Raw genomic sequence first — 21375 nt, 5'->3', positions numbered from 1 at the left:
ATTATAAGACAGTATTATAGAAATAGAAAACCTATTCTATTTGACACCATTTTTTTCTATCCATTATGCCATGTAGTGTCTGGGAGGCTGTGTTGTTCATTTCCAGAGAGAATTCACTTTGTTTTAATAACAAATACAATTGGAGACCAAAGTTGTTTCAACATTTTTACTTCTTTTTCCTACTGGGTCACCTTTACATTCAAATAGAATCTGATTTAGATAGCCTTCTGGCATTGTTCTCTGGCCCTCATCCTTTTATGTTTCTGCTGCCTTCTCAAGGTCCCATCTCAATATATTCTTCTAACTTCTGGAAGCTTTTCTGTTTTGCCCATATAAGTGCTTATATGTGGAATATTTTTTTAAAAAATAATACAAAGGAACTTATGTACAAAACAGAAACAGACTTACAGACTTAGCGAATAAATTTTTGGTTACTCGGGGGGAAGTGGAAGGGGAGGGATAGATCGGGATTTGGGGATTGACATGTACACACTGCTATATTTAAAATAGATAACCAATAAGGACCTACAAACAAAAAAAGACAATATAAAGCTACAATAGGGATTTCCCTGGTGGTCCAGTGGTAAAGAATCCGCCTCCCAATGCAGGGGACGCGGGTTCGATCCCTGGTTGGGGAACTAAGATCCCACATGCTGTGGGGCAACTAAGCCCGTGTGCCACAACTACTGAGCTTGCACCCTCAATGAGAGAGCCCGTGTGCTGCAAACTACAGAGCCCACACATTCTGGAGCCTGTGCACCACAACTAGAGAGAGAAGAAAAAAAGAAACCCACACGTCACAACTAGAGAGAAGCCCGTGAGCTGCAACAAAAGATCCCACATGCCTCAGTGAAGATTCCACATGCCTCAACTAAGACCCGATGAAGCCAATAAATAAATACATACACACATACACACACACACACACAGATATGATGACAGTAATTATTAAAAAAAAAAGCTACAATAATTAAGACAGTGTGGTACCATGCAAGAATAGACAAATAGGAAAACAGAACATAACGTAGACAACTGAAATAGAAGAATTATACTTTTTTTTTTTACCACAAAGGTAGCAATGCAGAGTAGTCAGAAAATAATGTTTGTTTGTTTTTAAGTAAGTGGTGCTGGGACACTTGGATATCCATAAGGAATAAAATGAAATTTGACTTCTATATCATTGCTCACAAAAAATAAATTTCAGAAGATCTTAGATTTAAATGTGATGGCAAAACAGAAAAGCTGTTTTGTTTTTTTTTTTGGCTACAAGGCATGTGGGATCTTAGCTCTCTGACCAGGGATCAAACCTGTACCTCCTGCACTGGAAGGCGAAGTCTTAACCACTGGACCACCAGGGAAGTCCCCATCTCATTGTTTTTCTGTAGATTCTTTTAGATGTTCTGTGAACACAATTTTGTTATTTTTAAATAATTAGTTACAGTTCATATTTTTCTTTCTATTCCTCTTTTTTTATTTCTCACCTGATTGCCCTGGTTGAATCTCTAGTGCAATGATAATATAAATGGCATACATCTTCATCTCTGGAGAATGCTTTTAATGTTTCAACCTTTGGTATGATGTTGCTGTGGATTAAGATAATTCTATTTATATTAAAATTTTAAAAATATAATGAATAGGTATTGAATTTTATTAAATTTTTTTATGTATCAGCTGTGATAATCATATAATTTTCTTCCTTTATTCTGTTAATTAGTTGACTAACTGGTAGAATAATGAGTCCACAAAGATGTTTGCATTCTTCAACCTGAATACATGTTAGATTACATGAAAAAGTGGGATTAAGGTTGCAAATGGAATTAAAGTTGCTAATCAAATGAACATAAAATAGAGAAGTTACCCTGGCTTATCTGGGTAGGGCTGATGTACAACAAGGGTCCTTTATGGAAGAGGGAGGCAGAAAAGTCAGTGTCAGAGTGATGCAGGATAAAAAACACTCAACTATCCATTGCTGGCTTTGAGGATGGAAGGCTAAGAAATGTGAATGGCCTCTAGAAATTGGGGAAAAAAAGGACATTTATTTTCCTCTAGAGATTTCAGAAGGAATGCAACCCTATTGATACCTTGATATTTGTCTAGTGAGGCCCATTTCAAACTTCTGACCTCCAAATCTGTAAGATTAAAATTTTTTACTGTTTTAAGGCACTAAGTTTGTGATAATTTGTTATGAAGTAATTGGAAACTAACATAATGGCATTGATTGATTTTCAAATATTAAACCTACTTTGCATTTCTGGAATAAACTGAATTGGTCATGTTGTCTGATCCTTTGTATTTATCACTGGAGTTATTTTGGTAATTTATTTTTTATAATTTTGGCTTTTATGGTCACGAAACAATGGTTTTATAATTTTTCTTTCTCATAATATCTTTTTCAAGCTTTGACATCAAAGATACATTGGTTTCATAAAATGAGATTAAAAATATTTCATAGTTTTTCAACATTTGGGAAGAATTTGGATAAGATTGGTATTTTCTTCCCTGAATTTTAGATAGAGCTCTTGGTGAAGCCATCTGTAGCTACAATTTTATTGTTGGGAAGATGCATTATGAATTCATTTATTTAATAGATATATGACTATTCAAATTTATTGTTTCCTCTAGAGACATTTTTGTCTGGCCCCCTGATAAGTTGTTGAAGAACAATACTCTTACAATTAATTCCTAGAGGCCTTCTAGTTTAACAGGAAGAGTCTGTGACATACATTCATGAAATCCTTAGAGAGCTTAAGGACCAAGGTGAAAGCTTCTATAAGATTCTGGATATCTTTCTTTTTTTTTTAATTGAAGTATATTTGATTTACAATATTATATTAGTTTCAGATATACAACACAGTGATTTGATATTTTTATAGATTTTCCATATAAAGTTATTATAAATATTGGCTATATTCCCTGTGCTATACTTTACATCCTTGTAGCTTATGTATTTTATACCTAGTAGTTTGTACCCCTTAATCACCTTCCCCTATCTTGCTCCTCCCTCCACCCCTCTCCCCTCTGGTAACCCTAGTTTGTTCTCTGTATCTGTGAGTCTTTCTCTTTTGTTATGCTCTTTGTTTGTTTAAATTTTTTAATTATACATGCAAGTGAAAACACAGTATTTATCCTTATCTGTCTGATTTACCTCACTAAGCATAATATCCTCTAGGTCCATCCAAGTTATTACAAATGGAAAAGTTCTATTCTTTTTTTATGGCTGAGTAATATTCCAATATATATATCACAGCTTCATTATTCATTCATCTGTTAATGGATACTTAGGAGGTTTCCACATCTTGGTTATTGTAAATAGTGCTGCAGGGTATATTGGAGTGCCTCTATCTTTTCAAATTAGTGTTTTCATCAGAAAGTTTACAAACAATAAATGCTGGAGAGGGTGTGGAGAATAGGGAGCCCTCCTGCACTGTTGGTGGGAATGAAATTGGTACAGCCACTACGGAAAACAGTATGGAGGCTCCTTAAAAAACTACAAATAAGTTGCCGTATGATCCAGCAATCCCACTCCTGGGCATATATCCAGAAAAGATGAAAACTCTAATTCAAAAAGAAACATGCTCCCCAATGTTCATATCAGCACTATATTTACGATAGCCAAGACATGAAAGCAACCTAAATGTCCATGGACAGATGAATGGATAAAGAAGATGTGGGTGTGTGTGTGTGTGTGTGTGTGTGTGTGTGTGTGTGTGTGTGTGTATACAGTGGAATAATAGCCATAAAAAGGAATGAAATAATGCCACTTGCAGCAACATGGATGGATCTAGAGACTATCATACTAAGTGAAGTAATTAGACAGAGAAAGACAAATATTATGTATCACTTATATGTGGAATCTAAAAAATGATACAAATGAACTTATTTATAAAACAGACTCACAGATGTGGAAAACAAACTTATGGTTACAAAAGGGGAAAGGGGGTGAGGGATAAATTAGGAGTTTGGGATTAACCTATACACACTACTATACATAAAATAGATGACCAACAAAGACCTACTGTATAGTACAGGGAACTACATTCTATATTTTGTAATAACCTATAATAGAAAAGAATCTGAAATATATATAAAGAATGTATATATATAACTGAACCGTTATGCTGTACACCTGAAACTAACACAACATTGTAAATCAACTATACTTCAATTTTAAAAAGTAAAAAAGGTGGGAGGGAGGGAGACGCAAGAGGGAAGAGATATGGGGACATATGTATATGTAAAACTGATTCACTTTGTTATAAAGCAGAAACTAACACACCATTGTAAAGCAATTATACTCCAATAAAGATGTTTAAAAAATAAATAAATAAAAAGTAAAAAGAAAAACATAATAAAATAAAATCCCACCACAGCAAAAAAAAAAAAAAGAAAAAGAAAAGAAAAAAAACCCCTTGCCATTGTAAATTATTCCTCTACCCCTTTGAAACAGAAATCTCCAAGTCTCTTCCCAGTTCTACAACTCAGGACTGTCTTTTACAAGGACCTGGGAGCCATCTCTTTGGAATGTAATCATCGAAAGAGAATTAGCACCTTTATATCCCAGTTTCTGTGGGAGGGTAGGAGCCTAACATCATAGGTGCCTAGTCCTAAGTTGAAAAACTATCTCCTGTCACAAAGATATGAGAGAGGTTTTTCCTTTGGATAAAGCCAGTTAGCAAATACAGATGGCCTATGGCCACCTCCTAAGGTCCTTGGTGCTTTTCCATTATCTCACTCTCACCCTTAAAAACTATCACTCCTGCTTCAGCAGAGTTGAATTCAGGCTTAGTTCTGGCCTCTCTCCATATTGCAATAGCCATGAATAAAGTAACACAGTTAGTGAGTGTCTAGATTCTAAACCTACCCCTCACTTTACTGACATTCTGATGCTGTGAGTCAGGGCTTTCTGTCTCATTAGAATCCTTCCTAGAATAAACATTGCTGTGCTAAAAGCACTTTTATACCATTACTTTGCTTATTCCCATCCAGTATACTAGACAGGACAGTCCTCAGTAACTTTACTTTACAGTTGAGAACTTAGGGAGGTTAAACACCACGCCTAAATCATACAGCTGGCTAGTGACTGATGAGGGTATAGGCTTTCATATTTGGGGCCCCAAGTTGCACTCTGGAGCTGTGAATCTAAGTAGAGCCAGATACCTGGGAAGGGATAACTTGAAATACCTACCCAATCCTCAGATTTTGGCAACTCTGAAAGCTTATACCCTCTCCAAACCAGCTAAGGATCTCTGGTCCCTCTATCCCCATTCCAGTGGTCCCTCTCCCCACTCTTCCACCCAGCAGCCTCCAGAGGCCTTCATGTAGTCCGGAAAAGCCATCTCCTAAAGCCTTTTCCACCCACATTACTTTCCTTTGAACCAGCTCCCTGTAATGACCCTGTCTTTCCCCAGTCTATACTTAGAATTCACTTAGAAACTGCAATTTGTATATGGACACTTGTCACTTTGCCTTGTGGGGCTGCAAGTATGAGCAGCCTGCTTCTTGTGGGTGTCCTACATCCCAGATTGGCTCCTCTCCTTTCACAGGGTTCCTAGGTGACCCAGGATGGCAGTGAGGGCAATGGGGGTGAGGTGGGAGTAGTTGTGGCAGAGAGAAATCAGCATTGAAAGGGTGTTAGAGATTAATCTCCAAAATATACCAACAACTCACGTAGCTCAATGTCAAAAAACAAACAACCCAATCAAAAAATGGGCAGAAGATCTAAATAGACAGTTCTCCAAAGAAGACATATAGATGGCCAATAAGCACATGAAAAGATGCTCATCACTGCTAATTATTAGAGAAATGCAAATCAAAACCATAATGAGGTATCACCTCACACCAGTCAGAATGGCCATCATCAAAAAGTCTACAAATAACAAATGCTGGAGAGGGTGTGGAGAAAAGGGAACCCTCCTACACTGTTGGTGGGAATGTAAATTGGTAAAGCCACTATGAAGAACAGTATGGAGGTTCCTTAAAAAACTAAAAATAGAACTACCATATGATCCGGCAGTCCCACTCCTGGGCATATATCTGTAGAAAACCATAATTCGAAAAGACACATGCATCCCAGTGTTCACTGCAGCACTATTTACAATAGCCAGGACATGGAAGCAACCTAAATGTCCATCAACAGAGGGATGGATAAAGAAGATGTGGTATATATATATATATATATTCCATTGTGTGTGTGTATACACACACACACACACACACACACACACACAAATGGAATATTGCTCAGTCATAAAAAAGAACGAAATAATGCCATTTGCAGCAACATGGATGGACCTAGATATTGTCATACTGAGTGAAGTAAGTCAGACAGAGAAAGATAAATATCATATGATATTGCTTATATGTAGAATCTTAAAAAATGATACAAAACAGAAATAGAGTCACAGATGTAGAAAACAAACTTATGCTTACCAGTGGAGGAGAAAGGATGGGGAGGGATAAATTGGGAGAGTGGGATTGACATATACACACTACTATATATAGAATAGATAACTAATAAGGACCTACTGTATAGCATAGGGAACTCTAGTCAATACTCTGTAATGGCCTATATGGCAAAAGAATCCAAAAAAGAATGGATAAGTTTCCCCAGTTTCTGTGGGAGGGTAGGAGCCTAACTTAGGGGTGGGGGGAGGAGGGCTAGTTCCAAGTTGCAAAACTACCTCCTGTCAAGAAGATACCAGAAAGTTTACTTTTCCTTTGGGTAAGGACAATTAGCAAACAGAGATGGTCTAAGAAGCCTGCACTACAGCTCTTAAAAACTCTCCAGCCCTTTGTTTCCACCTAGCTAGGCAACCAGACTGGTCTATGCTCTATGACTGGCAATAGTATCAAAATAAAATAGAGTTCTGTTTGCTCATAATATCTGGTATGATTTTTTTTTCTTTAACACTCATGGTTATCCTTTCTGTCTAATCCCTTTCTCCTGATCTTTGCTATGGTCGACTAAAACATTATTCACAACCTAAAAATTGAGAGCTGTTTTTTTAAAAAATAAATTTATTTATTTACTTTTGGCTACATTGGGTCTACGTTGCTGCCCCTGGGCTTTTCTTTAGTTGCAGTGAGCGGGGGCTACTCTTTGTTGCAGCGCGCGGGCTTCTCATTGCGGTGGCTTCTCTTGTTGTGGAGCATGGGCTCTAGGCACACGGGCTTCAGTAGTTGTGGCACACAGCCTCAGTAGTTGTGGCGCACAGGCTTAGTTGCTCCGCGGCATGTGGAAATCTTCCGGGACCAGGGCTCGAACCCATGTCTCCTGCATTGGCAGGCGGATCCTTCACCACTGTGCCACCAGGGAAGCCCTGAGAGTTATGTTTTATTTGGCGGGAAGTTTTAGGACTTCAAGCCTGGGAGGCAGAATCTCAAGTAATCCTCAGAGTACTGCTCTGAGGAGGCCAGGGAGGGGAGCTAGGATACACAGGAGTTTTGTAACAAAGCGCAGGTAGTTGGGAACATCAAAAGATTACTGTTAATTAAAGAAAACCAGATATGTCAAGTTAAGGAATTTCGTGCTTTTCTATGTATGAGAAGATGCAGGAATATGGGCTCACTGAAATCATTCCTTTGATATGCACCTCAGCTATCTGGGGCCAGTATCCTGTGTTTTCATATCCTGAGTTTCCTCAGGGCTCACCGACTCACATTGAAGGGCTGCAGTCACTGATGACTGTGACATCCTTTGTTTATTGGTATGGTAGGCAATATTCTAATTGTCTACCATACACTATCTTGCAGTGTATTAGGTAACCAAGTAATACATTACTGTAAGCGTGCGCGCACGTGTGTGTGTGACCTCTCCCACCCTACTAAAATTTTCTTCGAGAAGGAATATATCTAAAATGCTCTATACCACATATAGCCTGGTAGAGTCCTGTCAGTGTTCAAGCTCTGTTTATTGACAAAACATTTTCCTTCTGACACAAACCACAACTACTTATTCTTTTTTAAAAATGCCAAGGTTGGGCTTCCCTGGTGGGGCAGTGGTTGAGAGTCCGCCTGCCCATGCAGGGGACGCGGGTTCGTGCCCCAGTCCGGGAAGATCCCACGTGCCGCGGAGCTGCTGGGCCCGTGAGCCATGGCCACTGAGCCTGCACGTCCGGAGCCTGTGCTCCACAGCAGGAGAGGCCACAGCAGTGAGACGCCCGCGTACCAAAAAAAAAAAAAAAAAAAAAAAAAAAGCCAAGGTTTAAAAACACATTTTTATTTGTATTGTTTTCTGCCAGCAGAAAATACTGTGAATTTTTTGCAATGGCCAAGAGGAGGGATTCTGAATCCCACTCATCTCTTTTCCTATGAAGATCCAAAATTTAGGATACAGGGTGAAAATGGTTTTAGTGGGGAGGCTCCAAGAGTATTTCCTTGGATGAGGCCTCAAGAAGAAAAAGAGGACACCTGTATGGTGGACGACTTCCTGGAATTTAATTGGGAGCACAGAGGGATGAACAGAGGCTCAGAGGGAATCCTACTGTAGGCTGCACCAAGGTTTCAGGGCCTGAAAGTGGGATTTGTGCTTCCTCATTTAGCTTGAGCCCTTTGAGAGTATTCCAGTAGCAACCCTTGTTCCTCAAATTTGATCATCCTTAAATCTTCTAACTGTCCTAGGCAGTGTCAAAGCTTGAGAGAAAATTAAGTATTTGTCCAGGTTACCACTGTCCCTATCATGTAGATCATGTATTCTAATACCCACAGAGTAGAAAAACCAAAGAGAAATGAAGTGACTGCCTAAGGTCTGTCTCTGTGCATGCTGTTCATGATAGCATCAGGATGGAGATTCCAAGTCTCTTACTCTGGTCTTCTGCCCGGTGTACCATGTTGCTTTTCTCCTACTGAGATTAGGAGTTTGTAGGGCCAGAGAGCAGGAGCTGGATACTGGAGGCCATACAGCCTCCTGCAAGAGGAGGTGGGAGTTAGGCTCTTCTATGAAGCTGCTGCCGTCAGAGCACGTGCTGTGGTGGTGGTAAAAGCCTGCAATGGGAATTTAAAAGAAACACATCATGCATTTTTTAAAAAATTGAAGTATAGTTGATTTACAATGTTGTGTTAGTTTCAGGTGTACAGCAAAGTGATTCAGTTATACATACATTCTTTTTCATCATAGGTTATTACAAGATATTGAATACAATTCCCTGTGCCATACAATAAGACCTTGTTGTTTAGCTGTTTTATATATAGTAGTGTGTATCTGTTAATCCCAAACTCCTAATTTATCTCTCCCCCTCTCCCACTATCCCCTTTGGTAACCATAAGTTTGCTTTCTATGTCTGTGAGTTTGTTTCTATTTTGTGAATAAGTTCATTGGTATCATTTTTTAGATTCCACATATAAGTGATATCATATGATATTTGTCTTTGTCTGACTTACTTCACTTAGTATGATAATCTCTAGGTCCATCCATATTGCTGCAAATTGCATTATTTCATTCTTTTTTATGGCCGAGTATTATTTCATTGTGTATATATACCATATCTTCTTTATCCATTCATCTGTCTGTGGACATTTAGGTTGCTTTCATGTCTTGGCTATCGTAAATAGTGCTGCTATGAACACTGCTGTGCATGTATCTTTTTGAATTAGAGTTTTCACTGTATATATGCCCAGGAGTGGGATTGCTGGATCATATGGTAACATTATTTTTCGTTTTTAAAAGAACCTCCATACTGTTCTCCATAGTGCCCGCACCAATTTACATTCCCACCAAGTGTAGGAGGGTTCCCTTTTCTCCACATCCTCTCCAGCATTTATGGTTTGTGGGTTTTTTAATGGTGGTCATTCCGACTGGTGTAAGGTGATACCTCATTGTAGTTTTCATTTGCATTTCTCTGATAATTAGTGAAATTGAGCATCTTTTCATGCACCTGTTGGAATGCACCTGTTCATGCACCTTGTATGTCTTCTTTGGAGAAATGTCTATTTAGGTCTTCGGCTCATTTTTTGATTGGGTTGTTTGTCACATCATGCATCTTTTTTTTTTTTTTTTTTTTTTGGGGTACGCGGGCCTCTCACTGTTGTGGTCTCTTCCGTTGCGGAGCACAGGCTCTGGACGCGCAGGCTCAGTGGCCATGGCTCACGGGCCCAGCCACTCTGCGGCATGTGGGATCTTCCCAGACTGGGGCACGAACCCGTGTCCCCTGCATCGGCAGGCGGGCTCTCAACCACTGCGCCACCAGGGAAGCCCACATCATGCATCTTTGAGACAACTTTGTGTACTGGATTGGTAGAAACTTTTATACCCTACCTGGGGAAATGTTTCTCACTACTGTAAGTAATATTTACAGTTATTATTATTAGCAGCAGCAATGGGATCAAAGAGTCATGTGACTTAGGCTTTCTGCTCTTCTCACCATGAAATGAGATTCCTGAAAAAGTTCACCTCTTAATGTTTAGACTTATAAAAGTATACCTACGCTTTTATTCTTATTCTTTTGCATAGACTGCTGAGCACTGCTGGAGAAAATGACAAAACTATTCCCAATCCATGTTCTGCACCTTGAGCTGAGCCCTAATGCTATTCACCAATTCGACTATTAATACATATTTCTATTAATAAATATTATTCTTGTCCTTTCTCCATAGTGGTGATCTCAAATCTTTGTGATCCTCCTAAAATTTCTTGCCTCATGCTTTTAATGATGACCCAACAGGAAAAAGAGAGAAACCAGTAAGCATATATTTCTTGACCTCCGCTCCAGACAACCAATGTAACTGTATTCACACCTGTCCTTTTTCCTTTCCTCTAAACTCTGGTAACCCCCATCTGTTCTCTGTATAATGAGTTTTGTTTTGTTTGTTTGTTTTGTTTTTAGATTCCACATAGAAGTGCAATCATATGGTATTTGGCTTCTCTGTCAGACTGATTTCCTTTAGCATAATACTTTTTTAAAGACGTTTTTATTGGAGTATAATTGCTTTACAATGGTGTGTTATTTTCTGCTCTATAACAAAGTGACATATACATATATCCCCATATCTCTTCCCTCTTGCGTCTCCCTCCCTCCCACTCTCCCTAGCCTACCCTTCTAGGTGGTCACAAAGCACTAAGCTGATCTCCCTGTGCTATGTGACTTCTTCCCACTAGCTATCTATTTTACATTTGGTAGTGTATATATGTCAATACCACTCTCTCACTTTGTCCCAGCTTACCCTTCCCCCTTCCCGTGTCCTCAAGTCCATTCTCTAGTAGGTCTGCGTCTTTATACTCTTGAGGTCCATGTATGTTGTTGAAAATGGTAAGATTTCTTTTTTTTTAATGGCTGAGTAGTATTCCACTGTATACATATACCACCTCTTCTTTATCCATTTATCCACTGATGGACACACGTTGTTTCCATATCTTGGCTATTGTAAATAGTGCTGCCATGAACACAAGGGTGCATGTATCTTTCCAAATTAGTGTTTTCATTTTATTTGGCTAAACACTCAGAAAAGCAATTACTGGTAGTTCTAATTTTAATTTTTTGAAGAACCGCCATACTGTGTTCCATAGCAGCTGCATCAATTTACACTCCCATCAGCAGTTCATGAGGGTTCTCTTTTTTCCACATCCTTGCCAACACTTGATATTTGTTGTCTTTTTTACCATTTTGACAGGTGTGAGGTGCGATCACATTGTGGCTTTGACTTGCATTAGTGATGTTGAGCATCTTTCCATGTGCCTATTGACCTGATCTGTATGTCTTCCTTGGAAAAACGTCTATTCAGATCCTGCCTATTTTTTAAATAGATTGTTTGTTTTTCTTATTAATTGAGTTATATGAGTTCTTACATACTTTGGATATTAACTGCTTATTGGGTATATGATTTGAAAATATCTTCTCCCATTCAGTTGGCTGCCTTTTTATTTTGTTGATGGTTTCCTTCACTGTGCAGAAGCTTTTCAGTTTGATATAGTCCTATGTATTTACTTTTGCTTTGTTTCCATTGTTTCTGGAGTCAGAGCCAAAAAAAAATATTGCTAAGATCAATGTTAAGGAGCCTACTGCCTATGCTTTTTTTTTCCTAGGATTTTTATGATGTCTGGTTTTACATTCAAGTCTTTAATCCATTTTGAGTTAATTTTTATGTATGGTGTAAGATAGTGGTCCAGTTTCATACTTTTGCATGTGGTTGTCTAGTTTTCTCAACATAATTTATTGAAGAGACTCTTCTTTCTTCACTGTATCTTCTTGCCTCCTTTGTTATAAATTGGTTAACCATACATGGGTGGGTTTATTTCTGGGCTCTCTTATCTGTTGCATCAATCTGTTTTTATGCCAATGCCATATTGTTTTTATGACTATAGGTTTGTAGTATAGTTTGAAATCAGGGAGTGTGATGCCTCCAGCTTTGTTTTTCTTTCTCAAGATTGCTTTGGCTGTTCAGGATCTTTTGTGATTCCATATAAATTTTATGATTGTGTATTTGATTTATGTGAAAAATACCCTTGGTATTTTGAAAGAGATTGTACTGAATCTGTATATTGCTTTGGGTAGTAAGGAAGTTTTAATAATATTAATTCTTCTACTCCATGAGCATAAAATATCTTTCCATTTATTTGTGTTTTCTTCAATTCTTTCATTAATGTCTTATAGTTTTCAGTGTAGAGGTCTTTCACCTCCTTAGCAGTGCTTCTCATAAATGTGGTAAAGGTCAAATGATTTAAATTTCAGCAACAGGGCACCAATAAAAGGGCCATGAAGTTGAAATTCTTGAGAAAGGTGCAAATTATGAGGGATGAGTGTCATTCTTTGCCAGGAACTTGGAGGAAGATTAAGACTTCTCTGGAAGAGACTAAAAGATGGAGTGGGAGGGATGAAAGCTGATAGCTGGGAACAAGATCCTCTTTTAACAGAAAATGTGCCCTTGTGCTAATTACAGAAAGGTGCTCATCTTATATAGATAAATTAGGGGAAAAAAATAAACTCTCTCTTAGAAGAAGAAGACCCTTGAGATTATGGAAGGTAAGCTCAGTAGAGCTGGGTTCCAACCCCTATTTGCCTCTTCAAGTGAGTGTCTTTGTGAAATATGAGGACCACACCACTAGACACAGCTGCTGGCTGGGTGCTGCTACCACTTTCTATCCATGCTTGCACCTCTCCTATGCTTGACAACAAGTAGTAGATTAACACCTGGGACTAGATACAGAGATCCTGGGAGATAATTACAGATCCTGGAAGGGGCAGTAGATCTGAGGAACTGCCCCACCTAGTTCTGCCTTTGATGGTGGTGAGTGAATTTCCCTATCCGTGTTTCTTATGCAGTCTTTAATCTTGCCAGTGCTGAGCTGTTTTCATAGCTACTTCCCACTCCATGTGATCTCTTAAAGGATGATAGAGGAGTGGATTGAGAGAGATAGCTTATAGCTTTGTGAGAAGATTAATAAAGAAACTCATAGAACATTGGAATGATTTGGGAAACACTGTGACCCCCTGCCTCAGCTGAAGTCTGTGTCAGTGAAGAAGAGATCTCTCATTTTTCTAGGGGAATCATAAAAGGAAAATCTATAAAATCACCTCCTCATTTACCTGAGAGGCTAAGTGCATTGAATTTCTAAAGTTACTGTGTTTCATTGAATCTGATAAAACATTGTTTGTAAGACATAATTAATTTTGTATTCCATTAAGAAGACAAATATATGTATTTTATACACACACACACACACACACACACACACACACACAAGTATATTGGTTGACACTGCCAACTGTTAGACTCATTCTATTTCAGAGATATTCAAGTGCAGAAAAATGTACATCTTAGAATAAGTGAAATATAGCATCTCTAAACACAGTAACTCCTGCTGTAATGAAATCCCATCACCTAGCAGAAAATGGAGTCTAGTTACATCTAGTTACTTATTTGAAATGTTTAACTCCTAGAAACTTCCTCCCTGGCAACTCAATTCCAATCTTTCTGTATACTGACCTTTAGTCAAAGATGGGACGTTTGTGAGAGGAACTGACGTTTTGGGTATTGCATGAATTGTCTAGAAAGGTATAATCATATAGATCCTACACAGCCTGCTTTGCTGGACAAATCGGCATTTTCTTGTGCGAGGCTGACATCTGCTGGACAAGTAACACTTGAGCAAAGCTTTGTTTTGCTATTTTAGAATAAATTAAAATTCTTGGCAGGGAAACCTAGCTGTGGTGCATATACTCCACATTTTCTATTCGAATTTGATAAGTTTAGCAGTTAATTTTCTTTTCAAATTTTGTATGCTGTGGCTGAGTTTCAATGAGCTTTAGAATGACAGCTTACCCTCGGGGCAACTTTAATATGTGAGGATAAAGCCCTTTAATTAAACTAGTCTTTCTTAACCCTCATGGGGTGTCAGAATCACTGTCTGTGAGAGACTGTTTATAAAGATGGCCACAGCAACCCTCCCATTCCACACTGCCTTTTCACAGTGTGACTCTGCCACTCCTATTAAAAAGTAAAGTCTGTTTTCCTTCCTTTTGAATCTAGGTAGGCTTTGTGCTTTGATTTCAGCAATAACATGTGGTAGAGGGGGCACTGTACAACTTAAAACGTATCCTTAAAAAGAGCCATTGCAACTTCAGTTTTTGCTGAACATCCACGTAAGAAAGACAAGTTAGACTACTGAAGAATGACTCACCACATGGAGAGAGTGCCCGCCTGCCTGCCTGACAGTCAGCAGAGAGATTCAGCACCAAGGCTAGCGCCAATAGGGTGAGCCCATTTAGACCTTCTAGTCCAGCCCAGTCAACTAGCCAAAAACAGCTGCATAAGTGAACCCAGATGAACCAAGCAGAAGAATCCCCCCCAGTAAACCCACTAAACAGCAAGAAATAATAAATAAGTTTTCCTTTAAGTCACTACATTTGGGGTGGTTTATTATGCAAAAATAGGTAACTGCTAACACTAGGAAACTTTTAAAGAAGAATAAACAATAATGCCCAAGTTCAAACCTAAGAGATTTGTATTTATTTTTATTAGGTGGAGTCCAGGAAATAGCAATTTTTTAAAAAGCCTGTAAGATTGGGATTCACTGATCTAAATATTTTGCCCATGATTACCTTTTCTAAAATCAGTAGCAGCAGCAACAGCAACGTCGTAACGGTTATTCCAGCATGGTGCATTACCTACACAAACTCTCTGTAAGGTTTCATAGGAGCAAACAAAGTTAAGTGAGCTTGGCAAGATTATTGAGCTAGTAGGAGGTAGGTCATTTGACTCCATATCTTAAATTTTTTCAACTACATATAGTAGATTGCTGTCTTCTGACATTTACCTCTTTTGTGAGTGACTGATACATACAAGCTATATATCTGGAGATGAAAGTTATGGGTAAGAGAGAACGTAGAGTGATTAGGACCCTAAACCCACAGATAATTAGAATTAAAGGAGTTAGAATCATAAAGACCTTTGTGATTCTGGACCAGTAACAATGAAATGTTGGTGTTAAACAAAAAGCTATTGGACTAGAAAGTGCAGTAAATAGTACTAAGACGTTCAAAATGGAGGGAACCCTAAGCAAGATGATTCATTTACTTAATTCAAGAAATATTTCAATTCTTCCTATCTTGGGAAAATCATTATCTCTGATGCCATATTCTCTGTGGTCCTAGCGGATAGGCAGTTGAAGTACCAGGAGATTAATTTCTGCTTAGTTTAAATAATAAATATTTAGTCAAATTTTTCAAAAAATAAAGGAAAGCTCTGAAAGAGTTAATACTCGAAATTCATATCTAGAGGAAAGACATTTTAGCTGCAATAACTACCTACGTGAGATTCATTGTCCTTCTTTGAGGAGAGAAGGAGAGCTATGTACATCAGACCCTAGCTGCAGAATGGAACTCAGAGCCTAAATGAACATACATGTGAGATACATTGAGGACTCTTGCCTCAGTCCTATGATTTGGGCTGATTAGAAAGTAGCTAAAAGCAGGTGCTGGGGTATAAATCTCCACGGTTGGTCTTCATCTGGTTGGTCTTCACCTGTTGCAAACTACAATGCTTCTCAAACTTCAATGTGCAAGTAAATCACCTAAGGATCTTCATAAAATTTGATCCATTAGGTCGGGGGTGGGGAAGGGCTGGGATTCCACATTTCTAACAAAATCCCAAATGATGCTAATACTGCTGATCTGCAGACTACATTTTGAATATTAAGGTTATACAGAATTTTCCCCCCGAGCAACAGTTCTCAGACTGTGATCACCAGACCAACAGCATTGACATCACTTGAGAATTTGTTAGAAATGCAAATTCCTAGGCCCTGTCCAGATCTATTCAATCAGAAACTCTGGGAGTTGGGACCTAGCCATCTGTAGTGTCACAAGCCCTCCAGGTGATTTTGATGCTAAAGTTTGAGAACCACTGATCTAGAAAAGTATTTATCCAGCCATAACAGAATTACACTAGGAGCTTTAAAACAAAAAAAATCAGTCCCTGGGCTCCACGCCATGCCAATTAAATCAGAAGGCAGGATGTGGGACACTTCACTGTGAGTATTTTTAAAAATCTTCCCATGTGCTTACAATGTGCAGTGAGGTTTGAGAAACACACACACACACACACACACGAGAGAGAGAGAGAGAGAGAGAGAGAGAGAGAGAGAGAGAGAGATCCACTTCACTTACTTCCTGAGTCTTTGCCAGCAAAAGTCTGGTAGAGGTGGTGGTTTCTGGATCTGCTGGGCCAGTGGCTCTCTTCCTCCTCACTGTTGCTTTGCACCTGTAACCAAGATCCCGGCAGAACTCAGTCAGTGCCAGTGTTGGAGAAAAGTGCAGAATGGCAGATGGCTGTAAGGGAAAGAGGCTGAATGTACTTGAGAGACTTGGCCTCTTCTCTTGTGGTAGGAGCCTGGTAGTGAGGAAGGCAGGAACAGCTCTACACTCAATGAGAGGTGACATACATGCAAATGACACTGCAAATCATCATGGCTTCTCTTTGTGGCAAGGATCTGAGGGCTTTTCCTCGAGACTCTAGCACTTGATGGCAGTACTGTCCATAGACCCAGGCAAGAAGAATTCCAAGTTTTAGAGAGCTCATGGGATGAAGAGTTGGTGGACCTAGAGGATGTGTCCACTTTGATCTTGTACTACCCCTTCTAGACCATGCTCTGGATACCCAGAATACCCCCAAATGCTATTCAAATGGTCCCAAGCCTGTTTCAGGGAAATGCATTGGCTTTGCCTCGTGTCTGTTCTCTCAAAGACCAGCCTTTCTCCTAGTGTATGCACTCCCAGGCCTGAGTGATGACTAATGGTTATATGTGTGGGTAGGGGGTTTGTGGCATTTGTATATGCAGGCTGGGGTGTTCACATATGTAGTGCAAAATCCCTTATGGTGCAGGGCAGATCTGGCCATGGGAAGAGAAGGGGACAGGATGGGGAGGGTCTCTGCCCACCCTGCCATGTTCTAGCACTGAAGTCCTAAGAGTGAGAATTCTAGATTTGAACCTGAACTTCTAGGACTTTGCGGTTACATGCTTGTCAAGGTAGAAGAGAAGATTTTATTTAATCGTGTTTAGCCTAGTGTGTAACCTCTATCTGTACTCTTGTGTGGATCCCACAAATGACAGGGGCAGGTGTGCTTGATGAGAAACTTCAGTGAAGATCAGATTAGATAAGGAATTAGAAAAATAGTGCTAGAAACCTGGGCACTCTTAAGAAACCAGGCTCATTTCTTTTTCTCCCTCCTTGTATATTAACCCATTCCCAAAGGTTTCTGAATATAATTCAAGAATTGAAAAAAATAAAACAAATAAATAAATAAATAAATAAGAATTGATATATCTGGCAAGGAAAAGGAGCCTGGATTTCCTTTACCCAAGGGAAGGAATCCAGAGCCTTTCTCTGCCAGCCTCTCCCTCACTTTCAACCCACTCACCTCCAAGTCCAAAGTGTCCTGCAGCTGCTGGGTTAGAGATCGGTGCAGTTCTGTTCTCTCTTGGCCCTGTTTCCATTTCTGTTGGATGGTGGACAGGTCCAGTGATTTAACCTTCCTGCCCATGGGATTCTTCTGAAACAGACTCTTTCTTGCTCTGCTCTTTCTTTTCCAGAAGGTCTCATCCTTGGTTGAATGGGCTTCCTTACTGGTGGCTTGTAGACCCCACAGCTGTCTCTTTACCTGTGCAGGGTCTGTGCTCCACTGTAGATCTGCTCTGGGCACAGAATGTGTGCAACAGGGGTTAGAATCCAGAGTTTCTGATGGTTCTTGCAATGTGGACATCCCCTGCTGTGTTTCCTCTTTAAAGCAGAGGGCACATGGACAGGAAGAAGTGGGCAGCTTTGTACCCCTGATGGGGGGCACAGGATCTCCCTGTGGGACTGGCCCAAACCCAGGGTCTTGCTGGAGGACCAACTTCTCTCCTCGCACTCTGTCCATCACTTCCCACACCACCTGGTCTAAACTGTTCCTTTTGGGGGTGTGGTCGGGTGGTGACAGCCTATCTCGTGGGCACGTGTACAGGCACATCTTGGAGATGGCTTTCCGGAGGCGCTCTCTGGGTGAGTGAGGTTCAGGTTCTGGGGCCAGAATCTTGATGGATGGCACATCAGTTGCGTTGCAATTCCAGAACATGTGGGATGGTGTGAACTTTTGGACAGGGGTCTTAGATACGTAGGAGTAGAGACAGAAGAAGGCATCGGCGGTGACGGCCAGTGTTTGCACTTGCTTAAACCTGCCTGAGTGCAAGGGTTGAAGATGGTGAGTCTAGGGGTCATCAGCAAATTACTTCTTGAATCTTTCCCTTCAATAGCCTTCCTAAAACCCAAAATTCAGAAAGAAGGTGCCATTTCCAGCGTTTCTCCCATTTAGATTTCTGACACCCAGGATTCTCTTTCTTGACCTTGACTTTTTGACTCCCTATCCCAAATAGTCCAAAATTTAATTCTATACGGGATGAAAAACTTTTCTGTATCTTGATTTAGCATATCCTTTCTGCTGTCAGTATACCATGGTCTCTATCACTGTGTTTGCCATAGATGACAAACATGACTAAAAAGGGCAAAACTAACATTATTTTCTTAGTAAGAAAACTTTAGGGTTATAGAAGTCTTCTTTGATAGCAGCAAATTTGAGGGATAGCAATTACTAGGCAATGGACAGGGGTAGAGAAATTTAGATGAACTGTATCATTTCTGCTAGACTTTGCTTCTCAAAGTGTGGCCAGTAGTCCAGTAGCATTGGCATTACTTGGGAATTTATTGCAAATACAGACTCTCAGACTGTAACCCACACATCTACAATATCCTTCAGTAATTCATACATACACCCATGTTGGAAAAGGACTGTGATAAACCATATATCCCTTAAACTGTAAGTGTCCTAAAGGCAAGAATCATGTTTCTCTTGCCTAGCTGCTGTTCTTCCAGAATTTAACAACTAATTATGTACTTGGCACATAAAATAAATTCAATAAATCATCCTCAATCTTTAGTGTGCGTAAGAATCATCTAAAGTGCTTGTGCAAATACTCCAACTCAAAATCCTTGTTCCAGCAGGTGGAGCTCAGAAGCGTAGTTTTACCAAGTTTTTAAGTTGAATCTGTTGCAAAGAATCTGAAACAGCACTGTCAAAAACACTATGTTGGGGGGCTGTAAAACAATATAATTTGAAATATATTGTAACATATAGAATAAAATAGAGACTTTTATCCCTCATCCAGGTAGAGAAGTCCTCTCGTATCTTTCCTTAGTATGGAATTGGGACAACTGAAATCATTGTTTCCCTAGACGTGGTCTAAGTATTATACATAAGAATCATCGGCGTGCTTACTTAACATAAATATTCCTGAGCCCTTCCTTCTCTGGAAGAAAAGCCTATGACTATGAATGTTTTATTAACTCCTGCACAATTTAACATAATTAACAGAACCACTGCCCTAAATGGAAATGATTTTAATGTAGTGGCTATAAATGGGGAACATTCAATAATTCCAACTGAGAAATAGAAAATGGGGACAAGATTTAAAGACATTGTTCCTATTTGATTTGGCTAAAAGAGAGAAGATCTAAAGAAAGTAATAGTGATATGAGGTCTCTTGAAGACAATTTCTTCAAGAGAGAGAAGAGAAGTCAAAGTTCTCTATCTTCACTGAAGACAGCATAGGAAGAAACAGACACAAGAGACAAAGGGTCGAGTGAAGCTGACCAAGAGAAAGTAGTATTTAGAGCCACTGATCCCTGTTGTGAATGACTGCAGGCTGGGGAGAAGTTGAGCATATATCTGTGGTAACACTCACTGGCCAGCATGAGGCACGGGTCTTCCATCTCAATCCTCCGCACCTGGGACTTCAGGAAGAGCTGGAAATCAATGCCTTTGGCCTGAGACGGAGTGGTGAAAAATCGGGCAGGAATTCGAGAAGTGTCTTTGTGGTCCTCCTGGCCAAAGCCCAGACTGAAAAGGACATCTTCTGCATCTTCTTGCACCTTGTCCAGAATCTCTGAGATGCTGCAAAGAGGGGGTTTGGGTAAACAAGCAAAGCTTTGAGACACAGGGTAATCCAGAGTTATCTAATAAAAGTGTCAGGAGACTGAGATACCTTTCTGGCCATTTCTCCATCTACCACTGTGACTGAGAAAAGCTTTCACTGCTCTGAATCTAAACTCTCTGTCTGAAACATGGGAATTACAATCTCGGCCTGGTTTAAAAACGGAACGAGATTCTGTCATGACTACAGTGATTACAGATGAATGAAAATTTGCTATGAGAGGGACCTGAAAAATCAAAAGCAGTCTAGATGCAAAGAAACCTTGCAGTTGTGTTATTAACCTGTCAGTTCCCACTTGCACATACTGTGACACAGCTGGCTTTTGCCAAGCGCTTTGTAACTTGCTACCCAGCTTGTGCCAATGGCTGTGTGGAACACCCAGGCAATGAGTGGGTAAGGAACATAAAACTCATTTTATTCTCACCCTGAGGATAAAATTTTATCTATACAGGTATGCTCAAAACCTGATTTTGAGAAGTAGGCCCCTTTACAGCACAATTTCAGGACAGAAGTCCTGCATTACAGACCAAACACTTTCTCTCCGTCTCTGTCTCTCTCTCGGGGGAGCTGTGAATTATTGGAGGCTTTGACTAATCACTGCTACTCTCTTCAGAAAGGATGCTGGGCTTTTTGATCCAAATCGAGACCATCATATTCAAGTAATAGCTGGATAATTCGAATACCTGGATCTATTCTCGTGCATTCCTCCTAACTGCCAATTTTTTTTTTTTTTTTTTTGTGGTACGCGGGCCTCTCACTGCTGTGGCCTCTCCCGTTGCGGAGCACAGGCTCCGAATGCGCCATGGCTCACGGGCCCAGCCGCTCCGCGGCATGTGGGATCCTCCCGGATCGGGGCACGAACCCGTGTCCCCTGCATCGGCAGGCGGACTCTCAACCACTGCGCCACCAGGGAAGCCCCT

General features: G+C 39.9%; 1 protein-coding gene across 1 annotated transcript in view; it reads right to left on the bottom strand.

The window, feature by feature from the left end:
* Positions 1 to 6228: 6228 nt before the first annotated feature.
* Positions 6229 to 21375, bottom strand: part of TESPA1 (thymocyte expressed, positive selection associated 1) — a 38383-nt gene continuing 23236 nt past the window's right edge. The window contains exons 8-11 of the mRNA XM_019947017.3: positions 20207 to 20415; positions 17851 to 18647; positions 16599 to 16692; positions 6229 to 8982 (exon numbers count right to left, since the gene is read on the bottom strand). Coding sequence (XP_019802576.1) covers positions 8777 to 8982; positions 16599 to 16692; positions 17851 to 18647; positions 20207 to 20415 — 1306 coding nt within the window. The 3' untranslated portion in view covers positions 6229 to 8776. The remainder of the gene's footprint in view (positions 8983 to 16598; positions 16693 to 17850; positions 18648 to 20206; positions 20416 to 21375) is intronic.

This window comes from Tursiops truncatus, chromosome 11, assembly GCF_011762595.2.
Source record: "Tursiops truncatus isolate mTurTru1 chromosome 11, mTurTru1.mat.Y, whole genome shotgun sequence".
NCBI lineage: Eukaryota > Metazoa > Chordata > Mammalia > Artiodactyla > Delphinidae > Tursiops > Tursiops truncatus.
Note: the sequence above shows the minus strand (reverse complement) of the source record. Positions and strands in the feature narration are given on the sequence as shown.